Source organism: Dendrobium catenatum, unplaced genomic scaffold (assembly GCF_001605985.2).
Source record: "Dendrobium catenatum unplaced genomic scaffold, ASM160598v2 fragScaff_scaffold_1520, whole genome shotgun sequence".
In the NCBI taxonomy this organism is placed as follows: Eukaryota; Viridiplantae; Streptophyta; class Magnoliopsida; order Asparagales; family Orchidaceae; genus Dendrobium; species Dendrobium catenatum.
The window spans coordinates 988,028-1,008,979 of record NW_021319982.1 but is presented as its reverse complement, the minus strand read 5'-3'; the positions used below and the strand labels follow the sequence as shown (position 1 = coordinate 1,008,979).

Here is a 20,952-nt window from a genome sequence, read left to right as displayed (position 1 = left end):
TAATATTATATTTATTATTATTATTATTATTTTTTAGTGGCTTTACCCTTAGAGATAGGATATGAAATGAGCATGTACGTGAAAAGGTTGGAGTAGCTCCAGTAGAAGATAAGATTAGAGAAAGTCGCCTTAGATGGTTTGGTCACATAAAACGGCGGCCTTGCGATGACCCGGTTAGGAGAGTAGAGGTATTAGATTTGACTTATGTTAAGAAAGGTAGGGGTAGACCTAAAAAGACTTGGTTAGAAAATATTAGGAATGACCTTTCTTTTTTAGATTTAAACGAGAATTTGACTTTTAATAGGACACAATGGAGAAAAAGGATTCATGTAGCCGACCCCACGTAGTGGGATAAATGCTTGATGTTGTTGTTGTTGTTGTTGTTTTGTTCTTTTAACCGTTCATTTATTAATAGAGCTCAGTCTAAATTTTGTATCCGTGAAAATATGACTATTTTTATTTTCATTTATCGTGTACGAATATATTGTGTCCCCGGCCAATATCATAAGAATGTGAACTCATGTATTTGCATGCATGTATCTTTTTCCTTTCAATACTTTCCATTTTCATATTATGATTTATTTTATTCATTTATTTTCCTTTACATATACATATCAATTTATATAAGCAATTTTCACATTTATATATACTGTACTGTAAATTGGATTGAACTCAACTTATCACATGTGAGGAGTCACGTCCATCCTTGCCCAAAATTGTTCGTGCCTACCATTTTGAACGCGCATCTTCGATTCAGCTCGCTTTGTCTATGCTCGATCACTCACCCTCTCTCGCCAATCTGAGCCTGCCCGCTGCTAATAAGGGAACCGGTTCGATTGAACCGGTCGGTCCAACCGGTTCTTACATATTACATGCTTGGAAGAGTCAGATATAAACTTATTTTATGAATAATATCTGTTCTTTTTATTAATTTTTTCTCATAACAATAAAAATTTGTCCTAAGATCCATCTTTATGATTATTAAGCACTCTAAAATAGAAAAGATTCTGTTTTATTACTCTTTAGTTTATAAGCTATGTTATCTTTCTTTATGAGTTTCACAACAACTTTAATCTGTCGGAACTTCTTCATTATTTATTAATGATTTATGTTCCGTAAACTTTCCTTTGACTTTTGATTCCTAATTCTGTCTTTTTCTTTTCATTAGACCCACTATGTGTTGTTATTATGCTCATTCAGAGAGCAGCTGCAACAGCATGTTCGTGTGCATGCAATGGAGGCCGTGATGGCTTGTTGGGAGCTCGAGCAATCTTTGCAAAGTTTGACAGGTACTTTTATATGACAATTTGAGTCGGTTGATAATATATCAGTTGTTGAAGAAATGAAGTATTGGGTACATTGATATACAATTTGGAATCTCTTTTACAAGAAAACTTATGCGGCGCATGTTTTTTCTTCATCCTCATTTTCTGGAATTTGAAGTTGCCTGTCATTTCTTACAGTACAATTTTTTATTTGTCAAAAGCAATCAGTGCATGAAGTCGAAGTATTTCATCAAAAGGCAAGTCCACATGAATAATTCCTTTTGATAGTTTATTGGAACAAACAATCTTTTGGTGCCGTGTGAAACTTCTTAAGAATTTCAGAAATAGCTTTCTCAACATTTTGGTATTTATCTATTAATTATGGGTTATAAGCAAAACCGTTAAGTGATATTGTTAGGTTAATAGTAAAGAGCAAAAAAAGCCATGATAAAAAACCATGGGTAAAACTTATACACAAATACAGACACAGAAAATTTACATGATTCAATGGGATTCACCTATGTCTACGACTTCACATAATTCAAATAATTTATTAAATTTTAAAAGAGGTACATAAAAATATTATATTTATACAAAAATAGATATAATGAGAAAGATATCACTTTATTCATGTTAATGATTGAAAGAGAGTTCATTCACATGCTATGAAATTGAGGGCTAGATGTAGAGATGTAGTCATTGCTTATACAAATACCTTCCCCTCTAAGCACCCGAAAGAACTCCTCCCTTTCTTTCTAGAATGGCAGCTCCTCTTATCTCTCTATCTTTCTCTATATTTTCTCTCTCTATTTATTTGTTGTTGTGGGATGTCAAACCTCTGTGCTAAAGGCTCTATTTCTAATGGTAACATGACAACCGAAAATTACTGACAAACTCTCCCCAAAGATACATAAATTTTATAACTCATAAAAGTATTACTTGATCTCCGTAGCCCTCAATAAATAAGATTAGTCAAATATTTACAATAAATAAGATATATCAATCAAATTCAATAAAAATCTGATGTGGAGGAAATGTTATCCCCACATAAGATGCCTGTCCCGTTCAATGTCATTATTGGATTTTCTTCTATCTGGTAGGCAGTTCGAAGAAGCATGCTTCATCAAGCAGCTTTAAATGACCTTATCTTCTTATAGAATATTACAGCTTAAATCATTAACAACTCTACTTTCAACTGAAAGTACTCTCTTTGATTCTGAACCCACGAATGCTATTTCCAAGTTCTTCTGATAGGTAGTAGGGGACACAACACAATAGAAGGGTTGAAATGTTAGCAATTTGTTGGATCGTCAGGCAACAAACTGAGGACTGTTTTGTTCTTGAAGATAGATTAGGATGATTTGTTGTATATCCATTGGCAAGTATTATAAAATATTCAGATTGCCTCTTTGCCTTGATAATTTTTTTATATTGTGCAATTCCTCATTGTATTCCACTTCTCAGAATCAACAATTGGCAGGCCCATTGGCTTATTTGGGCAAGGATTCATCGAGTTAGATCAATAGGGCCTAGCGATCTAAATCAATTTTTTATAAAGATCTTGAGCGAGTGTTTCTTTTTAATATAACAGGCATCTCTCCTAATGAAGGCACTGGTGCAACTATGTCAGATGATGAAGATGATAATTCAGATAGTGGTAACAATTTTTATGATGGAAATCTGGATGAGCACGATAGCATGGGTTTTGGTCTTCCAACAGAGAGTGAGAGAACATTGATGGAGCGTGTCAGAGAAGAGTTGAAGCATGAGCTAAAACAGGTATTTGTAGCCATAAGATATTTGTGTGATTTTGACCGTTCAATTATGGGCATAAACTCTATCAAATTTATCCATTTTATGATTTGTAGGGTTACAAGGAGAAGATTGTGGATATTAGAGAAGAGATTCTGCGGAAACGAAGAGCTGGTAAACTGCCAGGAGAAACCACCTCCCTTTTAAAAGCCTGGTGGAAGTCTCACTCCAAGTGGCCTTATCCAACAGTAAGTGTAGACACTTGTCTTGCTAGAGCTTTTCTGGAAGGAATAAAGGCTTTAGTATCATATCAGACATTCAGGCAACACTACAATGTGGCAACCATAATTTTCATAATCATATTTCACCTGTTGGAAAATTTCTGTACGTGGGCTTATATATTTATACTGTAAGTAAAGTATTATATATTAGACGCTATATAAAATTGAGTCAATTAGATTCGTGATTTATTTAAGAATTAAATTAATTTTTTGGCTAATATGGCATCTAAATTAAATTTGTATTGAAATAATTATTTGTGTAGAGGTCAAATATTTATTTTATTTTAATGATGGGTTGAAATAAAAATAAATACACTTGAAATATAAAAAGGTCATGGTCCACAGTTTAAGCGGTGAAGTTCTAATTTCCCTCATTTCTCATCTTGAATGAAAAGAAGGGGTCTCTCGCTCTCTTATGAAGCACCACTTCAAACGTGAAAGATCGAAGAGCTTGATTCTGCATTTCAATGGATTCATGTACGTTTCAGATAATTCTTCTCGATGATTTAACATGTCTTTCAAAGACAATGAAATAATTTTTCCAGTCTCCTTTAAATCCTAACATCACCTCCCAACAAGATGGGCCTGTATGGTTAGGTTGTCTCCATTGTTGCTGGAGGTCATGAGTAGAACATAACCAGCATATGTCTATCCAGTGGTATGGGATTGCATATAAGGACCTCCCTCCAATTCCTTCATTTGCCAAAGCCTCATGCTTTCGGTATGTCTTGTTTTATTGTACCCTTGCAAAAAAATTCCAATTGGTTTTAGTAAGATGTCTACCGTAGGCGCCAAAGCCTCCAACCATAAAGGTCACGAAGCATTGTAGCAGGGCTCACTCTATAATACCCCCCCTGATAAATAGGCCCATGCTTCACTTTGCCTAATCTCTTTGTTAAATTTTTTTTCTCTCCTAATCTCTTGTGAGTACTAGAACAACCAAATCATTAATTGTATCAATTCCAAGTGATATTAGCCCCCAAATATACTGTATCTAATTTTTTGTAATGCAGAAGCTTCTGAAGTGCTAGATAACTATGTTTCTGATGGTAGTTAAATTGATCTTTTTCCCTTCCTCGTTATATTTGATTGTTTTGGTCATTATATTAGGAGGAGGACAAGGCGTTATTAGTTCAAGAAACTGGGTTGCAACTGAAGCAGATTAACAACTGGTTCATTAATCAAAGAAAAAGGAACTGGCATAGTAGCCCTTCATCCTCTACAATGACGAAAAGCAAACGGAAAAGGTATGCTATTCAATCAATCATACTCAAATGCTAGTTTATATATATATATATACAGGAAATTATGGCCAATTTTATTTTTTTCTTATATTGTGCAAGAAGTAATGCAGGCCACACAGGTTGACTACTTAACAATAAATCCTGCAGATGATATACTGCAATGAAGGAAAATTTCATTCTTGTAGGAAGCTCAGCAATGACTAAACGCAGAGCAACTGTATGTTTCTATGGCTCATGTAATATTCTCCCTTCTTTTTTTGAAAGCCAACTGATTTAGACTAATCTAAGTTCTGAAGCAAATTGGCTGATCTCATTGAGTAGATGTAAAGGCACTAACATTTCTAATGACTAGGAATTGCCTTTTCAAGTCAAAAAGTTTAAGCAGATTGTGTTCTCTTCTCCATGCATTTTGGCTCTGACTATTTTGTGACCTATTTAGGACTCACTTGGAGTGGAATATACTGCTTTAGAGACCTGGTAGTAAGTTTATCTACATGCAAATTGATGGCTAGATTATAACTGCTGTTTATTACTGGTAGTAAGTTTATCTACATGCAAATTGAAAGCAATAAGAAAATTTGCCAAACGAAATCTTAGGTTTCATTTGGGATAATTTTTTTATTGTTTTTTAAAACAATTTTCTAGTACAAAAAATTCTAATTATAGTGTGGCAGAGATGAGGATGCTTTGGTGGATGAGTAGCTTTACCCTTAGAGATAGGATACAAAATGAGCATATACGTGAAAAGGTTGGAGTAGCTCCAGTAGAAGATAAGATTAGAGAGAGTCGCCTTAGATGGTTTGGTCACATTAAAAGGCGGCCTTCCGATGACTTGGTTAGGAGAGTAGAGGTATTAGATTTGACTTGTGCTAAGAAAGGTAGGGGTAGACCTAAAAAGATTTGATTAGAAAATATTAGGAATGACCTTTCTTTATTAGATTTAAACGAGAATTTGACTTTTAATAGGACACAATGGAGAAAAAAGGATTCATGTAGCCAACCCCATGTAGTGGGATAAAGGCTTGATGTTGTTGTTGTATAGAAATTTTTGTATAAAAAATTGCTTTAGAAAGCATTTAAAAAGTTGTTCCAAATGATGCCTTAGTGAGATGCTTGTTAAAAAACTGGTGCTTAACTCATTAGTTAATCTATCGAGAAGTAGCAAAATATCATTCTTTTATTTTTGACTTTATAAGAACTCGTTAAGATATTTATTATTAACTAGTTAATGTGTATATCTTTTTTGGTAAAAATAATGCACAAAATTAGACAATGCTGCTATGGTTGTATATGGTAGTCTTTTGAGATCGATTATTTCTTGATCTTTTATTTTATTCAAATTAATGCAAATCTTTGTTTTCTTGAGCATTTCTGTTTGTTAATCAAGCAATAATGAATTAGGCACAGATAGAGAAGAAAATTAACAGATTTGATTTGTTCAGAACGTTTGTTTGCGACGTTGTGTATATAGCTCGTTTACACTTAGGATTTGGTGAGTCAAAAATCAGTTTGAACTAAGATTGGATCAAACCGTCATACGGTTCACCCTTGCATGACCCTAGATAGAATCTAGTATTGTTGACTCATCTTCCGGAAAGGTCAGACCACAACGACAACAACATCAAGCCTTTGTCCCACTACGTGGGGCCGACTACATGAATCTGTTTCTCCATTGTGACATGTTAAAAGTCAAATTCTCGTTTAAATCTAATAAAAAAAGATCATTTCTAAGATTATATGAGTCTTTTTTATGTCTACCTCTACCTTTCTTCACATAAGTCAAATCTATTATCTTTACTTTCCTAACTGGGTTATCGAAAGACTTCCATTTTATGCGACCAAACCATCTAAGGCGACTCTCTCTAACCTTATCTTCCATTGGAGCTACTCCAACTTTTTCAGGTATAGCTCATTTCGTATCCTATCTCTAAGGGTAAAGCCACTCATCCATCTAACCATTCTCATCTCTGCAATACTTAACTTAGCATTATGCTTCTCTTCTAATTGCCAACATTCGGCACTATAAAGCATTGCAGGTCTCACCATCATCTTCTAGAATTTCCTCTTAAATTTGAGGACTTTTCTATCACAGGTAAGGTCAGACGGATCAAAATTAAATATTTAAGGGTCCTTGGTTATGCCTTCTCATGTAAGACACATTAGCGTGGGCTTCCAAGTTTTAATTTGAATGATAATAGGAAAAATTTTGACCCGATTTTTTTTTTTTTTTTTTGAATGAAGAAATCAATTTTTCCTATAATAAGTAAATTGATACATTGTTGTAAAACATTCGTTTAATATTTATCTAACCTTTTCTAATTATTTGCTCTTTTTTCTTTACATAAATCTATTGTTTCTACTTTTGTAAACATCGGCCTTGCGATAATTAAGTCGATGATATGTGTATTATATTCAATCTATATTAAGAAAGATAGAGACATGTATAAAAGAATTTGATTAGAAAGTAATGAAAATGATTTTTATTTTATTTGATTTAAATAAAATTTGTAGACTTAAAAGGATAAGATTGAAAAAAAAAAAATCATGTAATTGAGCTAACGTTGTGTGATAAAGATTTCATTTGAGATATTTTTTAATGATTTATTTTTCAGATCACAATATAATTACTTTTAGTTACTATTTTTTCAATGCTTTCAAAAAATTTCTATGCTATGAAATTATTTGTTACAATAATTTTCAATAAGTTTGTTTTTCCCCTATAACTTTATAACTACCTTTTCTTGTGCCTTTTTTCTTCTTTAAAAAAAAAAAACACACAAATTATTTTTAACTAAAAAATATTTTTTGGGGCCTTTTGGTTGCAACTATTTAGATTCAAGGATATTTTAAAGATAATGTGAAAATAAATATGTTGCATTGGAAATTTTTTAAGTTATTTGATTGATTGTTAAAAAAAAAAAATTGTAATTATGTTTTTGTGTAATAGGGAGTAAAATGATCTAACTTTTTTATGAGTACTTAATCCTTTGGCATGACAATGGGGTGATGCCAATGAATTGGGAAGTGTCAATAAATGACCTAATCCAATAAATCAATGTAGATCTGACCAAAAAAATTTAGATTCGGGTTATATGTTTAATATGCTAACCATGTTTGGGTATGGAATTCCAACTTGTTTAGTTGATGTGTCAAGTTCAAGTTGACCCATGAGCCTTATTTTGATATAAAAATAACTCGTTTAATTATTTTGCTTAAATTTGTTATGCTTGTTTGTGTGCACTTCTTGTTTTTGATAAATTAATCTAAACTCTATAGTTGACATGCTACAAATTTTTTTTTTTTAAAATCAAAATGGGTTGTCAAGTCAAGTTCAGGTTAATCTCCGGCATACTCAAACTCAGCCTATTAACACGTTATGACACTCGTAATTGTTATGTCTTCCAAGGGGTTTAGAAGGGATGCACATAGTGTTATTCAATGAGGTTGCATGAGTCAAGATGGTTAAAGCAAGGTCATTACGTACACTAGGTGTTGCACATGATGAGCAGAGTTATAGTTATAGATGTTATCACGAAGGATTGATGTGTATGTCGATGGGCATTAGGTGTGAAGGGCGGATGTGCCTTTACGGATATCAACATGAAAGATAAACATGTGTTGTGTGATATTTCCAATACGTGGGGTAATCATATTTCGATTTTGTTTGGGATGAATTTCTTACAACTAAAAAGTTGCTTTCAAAAGCAGAAAGAAAGCCGTCCCAAATGAAGCATTTTTTTGATTTGTAAACAAATTTTGAATAAGAAGAAAACGAGTTAAGAGGGTGTTCTAAATCCCTCATAAAATATTTTGAATTTATTTATTTTTTAACGAAGCAGTTAAAATTGTAAAACATATGCATTTTACTTTACATTCATAAATTCAAATAAACGGCCACTAAAACTAACTAAAAATCAAACCATATTGGTTGTCATGGTCATGATCTTTATTTTTGATAGTTTTGATTTTTTTGTTTGATTTGAGATATTTGAATTTCCCCCCTTTTAATGCATTATTTTGGATTAATTGTCTGAACGTAAAAACATGATAAATATCCCCTCTAAATTTTTTGGATAAAGAAATTATGAGCTAAAATATGATAGGCAATCATTTAGTAGTTATTTTGCTATAACTTTATCGTTATTTTTCAAATTTTATATAATAAAAAAAAAACTATTTACAACTAGTTTAAATGATCGTTTTAAAACAAAATTTATTTACATTTTTTCAAAATGAAATAAATAAATATTTGCTAAAAAATAAGGTTTAAGAAATAATTTAAAAAGGAGCTAATAAGTTAAACTAATTTTCATATTAAAGAAATGCATGAAAATATTTTATTATACCTAAGGTTAGATAGTTACTAATTTTTATATATTAGATGAACAAATTTATTTATAAATTAAATATTGAGTCATATATACTTATATTGGTGGGTTAATATAGATTTTTTTTTTCTTATGGAATAGATAACATCATATATTACATAAAATTTAGTATATAACATAGGTTTAAATAAGTAGTTGAATTTTTTGAATTTTCTCTAAACGAAAAAAAAAAAGCGACGGCGTCCGGACTCGGAAATAAAAATTTTCCCTAAACTGACCTTAGGGATTTTGCGCGTGCTGTTGCTGAAGTCTAACGCCGGTGTCATCATCGGATCAACTTTGCCGGAGCTTTTCGGTGAGCTTCTCCGGCCATATCTTAAAGACGACAGCGAATATTATACTTCTTGGACGGCTCAGATCAAGAGGTCGTCAATTATCGACGTGAAATCAACGAGGGGGCGCTCGATAATGTGCGCGGTATAAACAAAGGTGTGTTCATCTGTTTGACCAGATCTAAGGATCTTGATTTTCTTTTCTAATTGATTCTCAAATTCAGCCGTACAAATCACAAATCTATCAGAAAACTTATTCACTTTAAGAAGATGGCAATAACAAAAATGAGTATTGTTGCGGGCTGAAAGATTCCTGGCGATAGAGTGAATAAACTTTTCGTCTTAGAGATGCACGGATATCTAACACACAAACAGTAAGAGAGAAGAAAAACACTAGATCTTTTTTACATGGAAAGCCCCAAAAGCGAAAAACCATGGGGTTTCACACAGGTGAAAAGATTCCACTAAACTTGAGTGAATTATAAGAGTTGACCCGTTCCTCGATTTAGAGGTGGTCAAATTACAGTAATTTGGAGAGCTAGTCAAAGGTCTGGCCGGGGGAAAGTTCGCCGGCGGCCGACTGTCGGGCGGTGGTGCTAGAGCTCTTGAAGCTTCAGAATTCTCTCCAATTTCCAGTAAAAGGTCTCCCTCATATAGAGAGTGGGGGTCTACTTATAGATTTTCTTGAGTGGCACACCCTGTAAATTTAGAGAAGATCCGGGGCAGCCGGGCAGGTTCGGAGTGCTCCATCGAATGGCTCGTATTGATTTCCCCTATCATAGAGAGTTTTTCAACTATTTAAGTGCCTTAACGATGTCGGAATTCAAAGATCTTGGGCTCGTTAGATTCATGTCGCCGAGCCACTAGATTTGACTATAAACATGCCATATTTGGATATCTTTTTATCATTTAAATAATGTTTTGACCCTTCCAAATGTGGTTCGAGCCCCCGATTCGAACTCATTTGGGTTTGGGTTGGACCAATTTTGGTGTTGTTTGGTTCGTCTCTTTGAGATGTTCAGTTTGACTATAAGTTTGCTGAAATTGGAATTCAGATGTTCCCGAATTTAATTTTGAAAACTTACAACTTGAATATTCCTCGAGATTCATGCTCGATCAAAATAATTTTTGAGGTCGTATCAAGTATAATCATCAATATATAAAGATTACGAAGGAACTATTGCCATCTTTAGTTGGAATTCTATTTGAATCAGGTTCATTACTGTGATTGAACTCTAAAATAGATGAGTTTACTTCAACTTGTTTGATAGTTTTCCTAATCTTTCAGTTTAGATTTAACAGAAATTTCAGATTTGGATTTTTTTGTCCCCAACTCTGCTTTAGAAATGAATTTCAAGCTCAACATCTGTTTTATTCTACCACAATAAACATGCACATACTTTTCATTCCAAATATGATAACTACAACTTTATTAGTAGTTAAATCAATAGTTCTCAATCTAAACAAATCATTACATGTAAATCATTTTTAAATGAAAACATTCCCCTTAGAAATTACAGCTTTATTTGAATAGTACTATTCGATAACCAAATTGTACTAACAAAGACTAGATTCTTACAAATTTAGGATGGACAACACGTAGCTTATCTTGGCATGTTAATCGGGTGCTTTGGCTTCCAATTAAAAGGCATAGAGTTTGAGTCTTGCGTATATGATGTGTTTGTGAATTTGTCTTAACAGATCTAAATGTCCTTAAAAAAAGAGGAAGACAACACATAGGACTTTGCCATGTGTGGCTTTGATGTCAATTTGTCCTCATTTTAATACTATGGTCAATTGTTCCACGGTGTTTCACCTCTTTCACTTGAGTCCTATAAGGTAGAAAAGTAGGGTCCATTAGCGTAGACTGAACATTAGCTCCTGAATATAGCACCAACGGAATAATGAAGCAGTAATATTAATGGAGGGATTGATGGAGAAACAGTAGGAAGGAACTTTCATATGAGACTGAAGTTTTGGTGCTTCTTTGCCTTATTGTGATTGTCCTGTAGCAGTTATTTGCAATATGATTGATTCTCTCACTGAAGTAATGCTTGTTTTTCGATCCTTGCTGATGGCTTTGGTTTCTTCAATGTCTTGCCCTTCGGTTTCCCTTGGGTTGTCATTTGTTAGTCATATGTTGGACTTTTAGTCTAATGGAATTTCGGGCTCGAGCAAATGTCTTATTTCTTTGCTTATGGATAAAGCTTTTGACAAAATCTGACCAAGTAGGATGCAATTTATCTAAAAGGCATAAGGCTTTAAATTCTTTAGAAAATTTGGCGTCTTTGGGTTGAACTTTTCTTAGGATTTGGTTCATCGTATAAATGATGATTATGTTTGGATATGAATATATATGCTTTGCTCAAATGTATTATCGAAGATCAGGAGAAGTTTGAGTTGATAGTGTGAAATGGCTTGGATAATATATATATATATATATAGTTTTACCATGTTTAAGATTGTTGAAACTTTCTCAAAATAAATACTTGTTGTGGATACTTTATATTAATGAAATGAAGAGTGCCAGTCGTTATTAGAAAGTGAGAATAATGAATAATCTCTTCTCTTAGAGCAGTAAGCGCTCCTTTTGTTTGAGATTCATCATTGTTATCGCTTTCAAAGAAATTTAGGAGGCTTTTCTTCTCAGGCATTTTTTTGTTTTCTTTTTTATCAGTGTTGTATGTCTAAATGATAGGCTGCAAACAATCGAGCCAAGTCGAGTATGTTGAGTGTTCATGTTGAGTTCGTTTATGTTCGCATGGTTCATTGTTTCGGTTCGTTTTTTATTCGAGCCTTTATTGTTCGTGGTTTCAATTTTCGGTTCGTTTAAAAATTCATGTTTGGTTTATGTTTCATTCGTTAACAAATGAGCCTTGGTTCCAGTGAACATATTTAGCGAGCAAGATCATGAATATATATCAAACAAGCCTTAAGGAGCTATGCCATGCTTGCGAACATAGTAGCGAATTTTTTTAAACTAATTAAACAAGCCAAGTTTCATTAACAAAATCTAACAATTCTTAGCTATCAACATGAGTAAGACCATCAATATATATATATATAATAATATAATATAAGTATAATGTTTCGAGCTACCAGAAATGAAATATTTATCATTTTATAATTAAATATTCAAAGTTTTAACCCAGGCTTATTCACGAGTCTGAAATCGAACAACAAATCGCGGGAGCTTAAGTCGACCTTGTTCACGAAATTCGACTGATGTTATTCACGGACATAAATGAACCGAACACATTAGTGTTCAAGCTTGTTTATTTAAGAATCGAGTATTTAAAATATTGTTCAAGTTTGTTTGTTTAGTTAATTAAACGATCACAAATGAACTTTAATCGAACCGAGCAACGAGTAGCTCGTCGAACGCTTGGTTCGCTTGCAGCCCTAGTCATAAAAAAAATCAAGCCTTCCTCTTCACTGAATAATAATCAGCTATGAAAAGTCTAATGTAACGGGCTTTTCTTTTCGTAGAATTAATTTTTAGCTTAAAAAGTAACATGGAGAAGAGAGAAGGATTACCAAGCATGTGTGTAGCTTCTCCCATTTTCGTCTCTCTCTCTCTCTCTCTCTCTCTCTCTCTCTCTCTCTTAAATATTTTAAGCATTTTAGAGCTCATAAAACAAACACTAGTCATCTTCTTATAGAAGCAAATTGGTTTAGAGTCCTCGTCATTAAAGTTCTAGCAACATCGAACAGATTTTGGCCATAATTATATGCGCAGAGGTCGTTTAAAAACACATGCATTCTCTGCTTCTTTTTGTTCTGCTTGAGAATGGAAGTTGATTAGCTCAATTAAACCTTTGTTCTTGTCAAAGCTTTCTTAGTGTAAAATAGGAGGAACTGGGGAAGCACTATGCGTTATTGCAACTTAGAGTGAGTCTTCATGATTTGCATTTTTACTATATTTTTCATTATGTTCCGCCTATAGGCCTCTCAATGAATTTCATGTGGAAAGAAAGAAGATAAGTGCTCTCTATAAACCTTGTAAACATACATATAGATGCGAGCAATAAATACAAATTCACTGAACTGCTATCTTATCCATTTGCACTGTAGCCAATAACCACAATGGATTAGAGGGATAAATTAAGTCACTAAACGCAAGCACAATGATCCTCATCCAGACTACACAAACGAATATTGTTCCAGAAATAATTTAGACATCACAACTAAGACTTCGTTTGGGACGGCTTTTTTATTGCTTCTTAAAACAGCTTTTTAGTATAAAAAGTTCAATTTTTTATTAAAAAACTGTTTTAAAAAGCATGAAGAAAACAATCCCGAACAAAGCCTAAATCTCCACTACCACCCATCAACTCAACTCTCTCCTAGTAAGCTAATAAGCGATCTTTCCCAACTCTAACACATCTTTACAACCAAAACCTATTTACTGCCTCAATGAGCTGCTCGTGGGGAGATTTTCCCCAGTTTCTTTCTTATCTTCTTCTGTGGTTTATATTTATATACTCTTTTTCCACTTATACCGTTTTCCCTTTATAGCAACTGCAGTGGCAGCCAATTCATTCTTTTGTAAAAAACTAATTCAATGCTCATCAATTTTGTTCAGCTGCCAACTCTGAGCTTCCCAAGCACTTTAGCCCTCCTGGAAGTGACCCTTTTGACAGATTTGTCTGTGCAAGAGAATTCAACTTGGCAAACACTCCAACCATTGGCGCTGTATTATAAGTGCATGCTTCTGTCTGCATATAGTTCCCTCGTTCGTCCAGGAACTCATCTCTCAATCCAGGCCCCCCAACAATTGCTCCAACAATCACATTTGGATTCGGCTTTCGCCGCGAGTACCACTCATCATATCCCTGTGTACATCCAATGAACCCTTGGCTCTCCCTGTAAGCCACCATGGAAGCGCCGCGATGATGAACTCTTGTAGGGTACCTGCGACCGAAACCGACAAGATAACTGAGACCATTTGGATTGTTGCCCAGAATGTAGTCAGCCTGTGTCTTTGCAAAGTCTAAGAGATCTGCTGCTGGGACGGTTCCTTCATAGCAATGAAGTTCTTTCTCTGATGCTGCTGTAAGATAGTCAGAGTATATGGTGAGGAGAAAAGCTGCTGTAGAAACATACTGCATGTTGTTCCATGGTCTTACAAACAGAAGGCCGCCCGGAGTGCGAAGCACATTGCTGCCATTGTTGTTCTTGTTGAGGCAGGAGCATATGTAATGCTCTGCTTTTGCTCTGTATTGTTGGAGCACTTTCTGATGATTCTCTGTCAGCGGTTCTTCCTTCAGTAACAGTATCTGTGATACAGATTTCTATCACTGTTACTGCTTTGCTTTCAAAAAATGCAAGAAATTCTTATCTAGTTCATTTAGAAATTAGAGAAATTATTCTGTGCGGAGTCCGGACGGGAAGAAACGTTCAGATATGTGAGTGTACATATTGCGTATATATATGTACATAGTGTATGTCAAGTCATGAGTATAGTCCGGACGGTTCTTCCTGTCCAGACTCTGCACAGAATAATTCCTTCAGAAATTAACCGGTATGCTATAATTTCTCCACTATAAGAGCCCAATTAAAATGTAAGAAATTCTGAAGCGATTTTATTTGGAGAGTGAACTTCACTCTTCATGTAGTTCATAATTTAAGCATTGCTATCTCACAAGTGCCATGGACCATGTATTAGGACATGAAAGGTCTTATTCTTACCAGCTATGCATAGAATGGGGATTTTCAAAGTAACACAAAGGAGCTGTTTGGTAGTAGGATTTAGGCCGAATTTGAGGTGAATTTGAGCAAAATCTAGCCAACCGACCTAAAATGCAAAACCAAATCTCACGGAAAATGAAAGCCGTCGTAGATGAAAAATTCTACCTTTTCGTGTTAAATTTCGCATTTCTGAAATCCTGTTTTTTGTCGGATTTATGAAATATGTTGGCTTGAGAGGAAGAGTCCGCTCGTTAAATTCGTTCTATAGCCAAACAGTCACACGGGATTTAATAAGATTTATCATAAATGTTGCTAAACAATTGTCAGGATTTAGGCCCCTGAGGATTTCCGAAATTTGGATTTACTCCTACTTAAATCAAATCTTGGGTGGAAACAGACAGCCCAAAAGGGTTTGAATTGCTTTGAGATCAGTGGTTTTCAACATATGCGTCTGTATCAGCTGATCATATTTAGATGGCACACATATTAAAGCTGATCCAAGGGCTCATAGGCATACTCATTCTAGTCAGTGTCGGCAGGCCACTGCAGTAAGTAAAACTGTGGAGTGTGTGAGGCGACCAGTCGCTCTGGATATAAGACAAGATGTTTTTCTTTGTTGGCAGTGTTGTGATTTTTAACCGGAGAACAATAAAAGGTAGTGGAGAAGTTATATATGAGCAATATATTTTATAATTTATTATTTTTTAAAAGATAATTGTAACATGATTATAATTATAATTATGTTAAAGAATTGACACCCATTTTTTTTTATTGAAAAATAAGATAATGCAATATTGGCTCTACTTACATGAAATAAAATGTGTTATCTTATTTATTATTATCATTGTTATATGTTAAAATGTTGTGATGAAAGAAATAAAGTTTATTATCTTAGTGATACATGTAAATACGACACATGAATAAATAGCTCACAATACATAAGAGATAAGATTATCTCTTATGTCAAAAAAATAAAAAAATTATGAAATTTGACGTTGCTGAAAAGATTTCACTATACAGATTGAAGATTATACTTGATATATCATCCAAAAGTAATCTTGATTGGGCACGGGTCTTGAGGAAAAATTGAATTTGAAACTTTCCAAATTAATTTTAGGATTATCCAAACTCTGATTTTAGCAAACTTATTGTCGAACTGAACATCTTGAATAGACTAATCCAACGACACCAAACTCAGTCCAATTTGAGCTCAAATGGGTTCAAATCGAGAATTTGAAGCACATTTTGAAGTTTCAAAACATATGTTGGATGACCAAATGACTTCCAAATGTGAAATGTTTACAGTTGAATTGAGCGGCTCGACAAGATGAATCCAACGTGCCCAAGATCTTTGAATTCTGACATCATTAAGATACTAAAATGCTCGATAAATAGTTCTTGATCAAGGGAATCAATATCGGTAATCCATCCGAAACACTCCCAAATTTTCTTTGATCTTCTCACTATTTATCAACAACGCCACTCCCCCAAAACTCTAAATATACCCCTCATTCTTCACAAAAGAGAGAGGAAAAAAGGAAGGAAGAAGGAGAGGAAGAATGAAGAAAAATATGAGATCTCTCTTGCCACCAAGCTCCTCCTCAACCACCGCATGAACTTCCGCCAGACCACCGTCCATCGGTGGACTTCCGCCAGACCACTGCCCGTCGTCGGACTTCCGTTGGACTTTTGCTCGACGTTGGACTTCCGATAATCGTCGGATGTTCGCCAGTCGCCGGACTTCCGCCCGCTGCAAACTTCTGCCCACTACCAGACTTCTTTTGGACCACGTACATCGCTAGACTACCGCTCGTCGTCATCACCAGACTTCCGCCCGGCCACCAACTATCACCTGATTACGCCAGTCGCAGGATTGACGCCCGACCACCGGACGTCACAATGCTAAGATGCATTATTTTCTCACTCTATTGCCGCATATATTCTAGCCTCCAACAATACTGATTCTTAATTCTATATTGAGAGAGGCTAAATAAAATCGAAATGTAAGGATTCCTCATGCAATGATTATAGAGAATGTTATAATGCTGTAGTGTCAATATTTTACTAGCGGATGGCGATAAACACAAGTCGACAATAGACCATTTGAGAAGTCAAATGGCCTTGTGAATGTTCTAATTATGTTTTGTAATGTCCCGATTTGTGAATTCAAGTCTTCTTTTGTTTCATTGTGTTCGTTTCATCAAATTACACTATCGATCTTTGATTACTAAGTTTACTAAAAGTAGAGTGGCAATGATCTTGGAACCAATTTTTAGATATTTTTTTGCTCAAATATTTTGGTGTTTTGACCAGAAAAAAGTGTTGAAATCTGCACTCAATTACTGAACTTTTTGGTAGAGTATCAATCATGTTAGAAACCTAATTGCTAATCTAACGCTCTTAAATATTAAAAAAATTTGAGCAAAATTTTGGAAACAAAGAAAGCAACAATCAAGTGAACTAATTTCCACAAATTAGATTTATAATGTTACACTTTTTAATCAAAATTAACAGCATTTAATTTGTCAATAATAAATTATATAAAAAAAGACCTTACAATGAAAGTAACTGATGGTTAATTAGTCTCTAATGAGGTTCAAAGAACCATAGTTTGGTCTGAACCATAGTTTGGTCTCCACATGAACCTTATTATTGTATCTAATTACTATCTAAAACAGCTCGAGAGCTTTGGCTAATAATCAAGAGGTCTTAGATTCGTAGTTTAAGTAGAAAATGTGTATGAATTTGTCTTAATTGACTCATAAATCTCAAAATAAAATATCCTTTGTATTCTAGTAAGAATTGAATTCTAATGCAAATATAAAAAAAAGTTATTTCAAAGCCAGGTTACAAGTTCTAAATGAGAAAAATGAAAGATCACATTAGTTAGTCGATAGCTAGTGTAAAAATTGTTGAACAATCATGATAAGATAAATAATAAATAAAAATAATTATATTAAAGACATAAAATTATAAAAATAATAAACTAAAATATTCTAAAGGATGAAGAAAGATAAATAATGCCGTGGATCAAAATTTTAAAACCAGAAAAAAATTAAAAGTGAAATTTTAAAATTTTATGGGTAGAAATTGGAAAATGACAACTTAACGTGGACTTCTTCCTTCCAATTGTTTTAAGTTTTGGAAAGAGTATCCTCATTAAATTCTTAAAATCTCGGTGTTAAAAGATTTGGATGCATAACTTTAAACTTTTTATAATTAAAAATTTAATTAAAATATTCTGATCTATTTTTTAATTAAAAAATATCGTGTTAAAGTATCTATTTTTAATTATTAAATTTATTTTGAAATAAATATAATGTATAAATAATTAATTAAAAATATATTTCTTTTATCTCAAAATCAATTTAATAATTAAGAAATTTATTCAAACAAAAAAGTCCCTCATGATAAGTTATCAGTCCATTCACAATTTCTTTTCCAAAATTTTTTAACAAATAAATATATTTATTAAAATATTCAATTTGATAACATATAAAAAAAAGACCCATTATTTCTCACATTTTTGCCAAATAAAATCATAGGCAAAGCCACTGCCTTCAAAACCATCAATATTAAAAAAATATTCTAATTAAAATTTAATCGTGAAAATTATCAAATTCTTATACTTATATAATATATGATTACTTAAATAAATTTCATCAAAATAAATTCAATTTATTTAAATAATGGGATTTACATGCATACCACTTTATATCAAACTATTTATATATTTAACAAACAAAACTTTAATATTTTATATCTATCATCCATAAACAATTTTAATATCAAATATGTCAGTCTTATATTTCATTTCTACCACACATACAATCCTATAAACTTTTAATATTTCATTCCTTGCACCCATACTCTACTACCCCTATATTAAGTGTTAGATATGTAATTATCATAATATAAAATGGTATGCATGCAAATTACTCAAAATTATAAATATTGATCAATTTTACTTAAAATATTATATATATATATAGAGAGAGAGAGAGAGAGAGAGAGAGAGAGAGAGAGAGAGAGACCTTTGCAGCCAGAACTTGAATGCCAGCAAACTTAACATCCCAACTGAACTCCTTGATGGACCATTCCGTGCCACCGAAAAAGACCCCATTCGCCACAGCATAATCCAAGTACTCTCTCTTCCCTGTAGCTCTGTGTAGCCACAATGCCGCCCATAGCAGCTCGTCCATGTAGCCGCTCACCGACCCATAGAAGCTCCTCACCTTCTCCACACTCTTATCATAATTCCCCCTATACTTATCTCCGAACTCGAACAGCTGCAATCATTTCACCATAGAACCGTTCCATCAAATAATACACTCATTTGTTTACATTTCTCTATTAATCACCATTGTTACCGACCTGCTGTGCATGATGTAGAAGAAGGTGAGAGTAATGGGGGTCGGATTTTCGGAAGACGATGGAGGCGGCGGCCATGGCGGCGGCCGTCTCGCCGGCAAGGTCTGAGCCGGGTTTGTTGGTGTCAATTTTGTAGGCTTGTCTGGGGGTTGTCATGTCTTCCGGCCGTTGCCAGCAGTAGTGGTCAGTGTCTCCATCACCCACCTAAATCAACAAACAGTAGGGAGAAAATCAATTGAGCCGTTGGGAAAAAAAGAATTTAAACTTGGTACTTGGCTCACATTTGGTTGGAATTTTTATTTTCAGTTGAGTAGAGTCAATTCTACATGAAATTAGTAAATAAGTTCAAGTATTTTACAATTTTAGCACATATTGGCATATCTACCAACTATACTAATCTTAGTATAAATCTAAGGACAATTAGGCCTATCATGAATCAAGATAAGTAAGAAGGAAATAGACGATAAGGGGTCTTGAGTGAAGGAAAAATTATTCTATGCGAACACCGGACGATTCGGAGACCAATCAGAATGTGCCACATCACTCCGGACCGTCTAGTGTCCACACAGAATAATTTCTCTGAGTAAGAAAATGTAACAGAGGGATGGAAATACGGGGCGATGCAATGCATGCAAGGGGGCACGAGGCGGCGGCAAAGGAGTGCAAGGAAGAAGATGCAAGATTTGAAAATAGGTTGATTCTATCAATTTTAAATGCAAGAAAAATAGGATTTTTGGGCACCTAAAATGCAAAGACCATTCAAAATTGTACTTTTTTGCTTACTACAAATTAAAAGAAATATATAGATCTCTTTCAAACAAGCATCCACTAAATTTGATTTCAAATCGGCTATTCAATCATACATTATTTGAAATAAAATGAAAACAGAGGACTTCAATTTATCTGCGCGCACCTCTGCCCAAAGCACATTAGCCTCCGTATGCGCCTTAACGAAGTAATCCGTCCCCCACTTGATCGCCTCCAAGACATGTCTTTCCTCACCGGCGGCGGCTATTTCCTCGCCGTACTCCGCCGCGCCCCACGACAGCATCGTCACCGTGAAGGCCATCGGTAGCCCGAACTTGACATGATCGCCGGCGTCATAGTAGCCTCCGACTAGATCCACCTGCAAATCCACCGGGCTCTCATTATTGGTTATTACTGCGTACAATCACAGAATCGGAAAATGAGAAGTAGAGGAAGACGGACTCCTTGCTGCAAGCCGTCGGCGAGGCCGGAGTGGTGGCGCCAGGTGGCGCGCTGGGTGTGGGGTAGATGGCCGGAGCGCTGTGATTCGAAGTAAAGGATGGATTTTGAAAGGGCTGATTTGTAGTTGAAGGCGGCGGTGATGGTCGGAGAGGGAAGAAGGAGGAAGAGAGAGAGGAGGCAAACAATGGAGATGGAAACCATTGGAGCTGGAGAGGACAGTGAAGAAGTTGGGAGGATTCTAGCAATTAGGACGGGGATGTTTGGAACTTATTATGTGGGAGGGGGAAACAGAGCATGTGACAAGAAAACACAATGTGCTGGAAATCGGGAGGAGGAGAGAGTGAAAATGAGGAAGGGGAAGAGCGAAGAGGGAAGAGAGACAGAGTTTTCCATTGTACTCTCCATGTTCCACAGTCCAAACTCTTAACACTTGTTTGCTTGCCCTGTTTTTTTTTTTTTCAGAGGAATTTTTATGGAAG

At 34.5% G+C, this 20,952-nt stretch overlaps 2 protein-coding genes across 4 annotated transcripts in view; one reads left to right on the top strand and one right to left on the bottom strand.

The window, feature by feature from the left end:
* Positions 1-5,017, top strand: part of LOC110093635 (homeobox protein knotted-1-like 13) — a 13,975-nt gene extending 8,958 nt beyond the window's left edge. Inside the window, exons 2-6 of one of the 3 annotated variants that reach the window (XM_020818583.2) lie at positions 1,169-1,289; positions 2,857-3,044; positions 3,134-3,265; positions 4,409-4,545; positions 4,690-5,017. In XM_020818583.2, the coding sequence (XP_020674242.1) occupies positions 1,169-1,289; positions 2,857-3,044; positions 3,134-3,265; positions 4,409-4,545; positions 4,690-4,693 (582 nt within the window). In that variant the 3' untranslated portion in view covers positions 4,694-5,017. Of the gene's footprint in view, positions 1-1,168; positions 1,290-2,856; positions 3,045-3,133; positions 3,266-4,408; positions 4,546-4,644 lie in introns of all 3 variants that reach the window. The other 2 variants (XM_020818582.2, XM_020818581.2) reach the window with 2 other exon arrangements.
* An 8,756-nt stretch (positions 5,018-13,773) lies between these two features.
* On the bottom strand, positions 13,774-20,861 carry LOC110093634 (endoglucanase 11). Its single transcript, XM_020818580.2, has 5 exons — positions 20,474-20,861; positions 20,178-20,390; positions 19,268-19,468; positions 18,928-19,182; positions 13,774-14,481 (listed from the first exon to the last, which is right to left on the bottom strand). The coding sequence occupies exons 1-5, from the start codon at positions 20,672-20,674 to the stop codon at positions 13,774-13,776; spliced, it is 1,578 nt and encodes a 525-aa protein (XP_020674239.1). The 5' UTR covers positions 20,675-20,861.
* Positions 20,862-20,952: the final 91 nt, after the last annotated feature.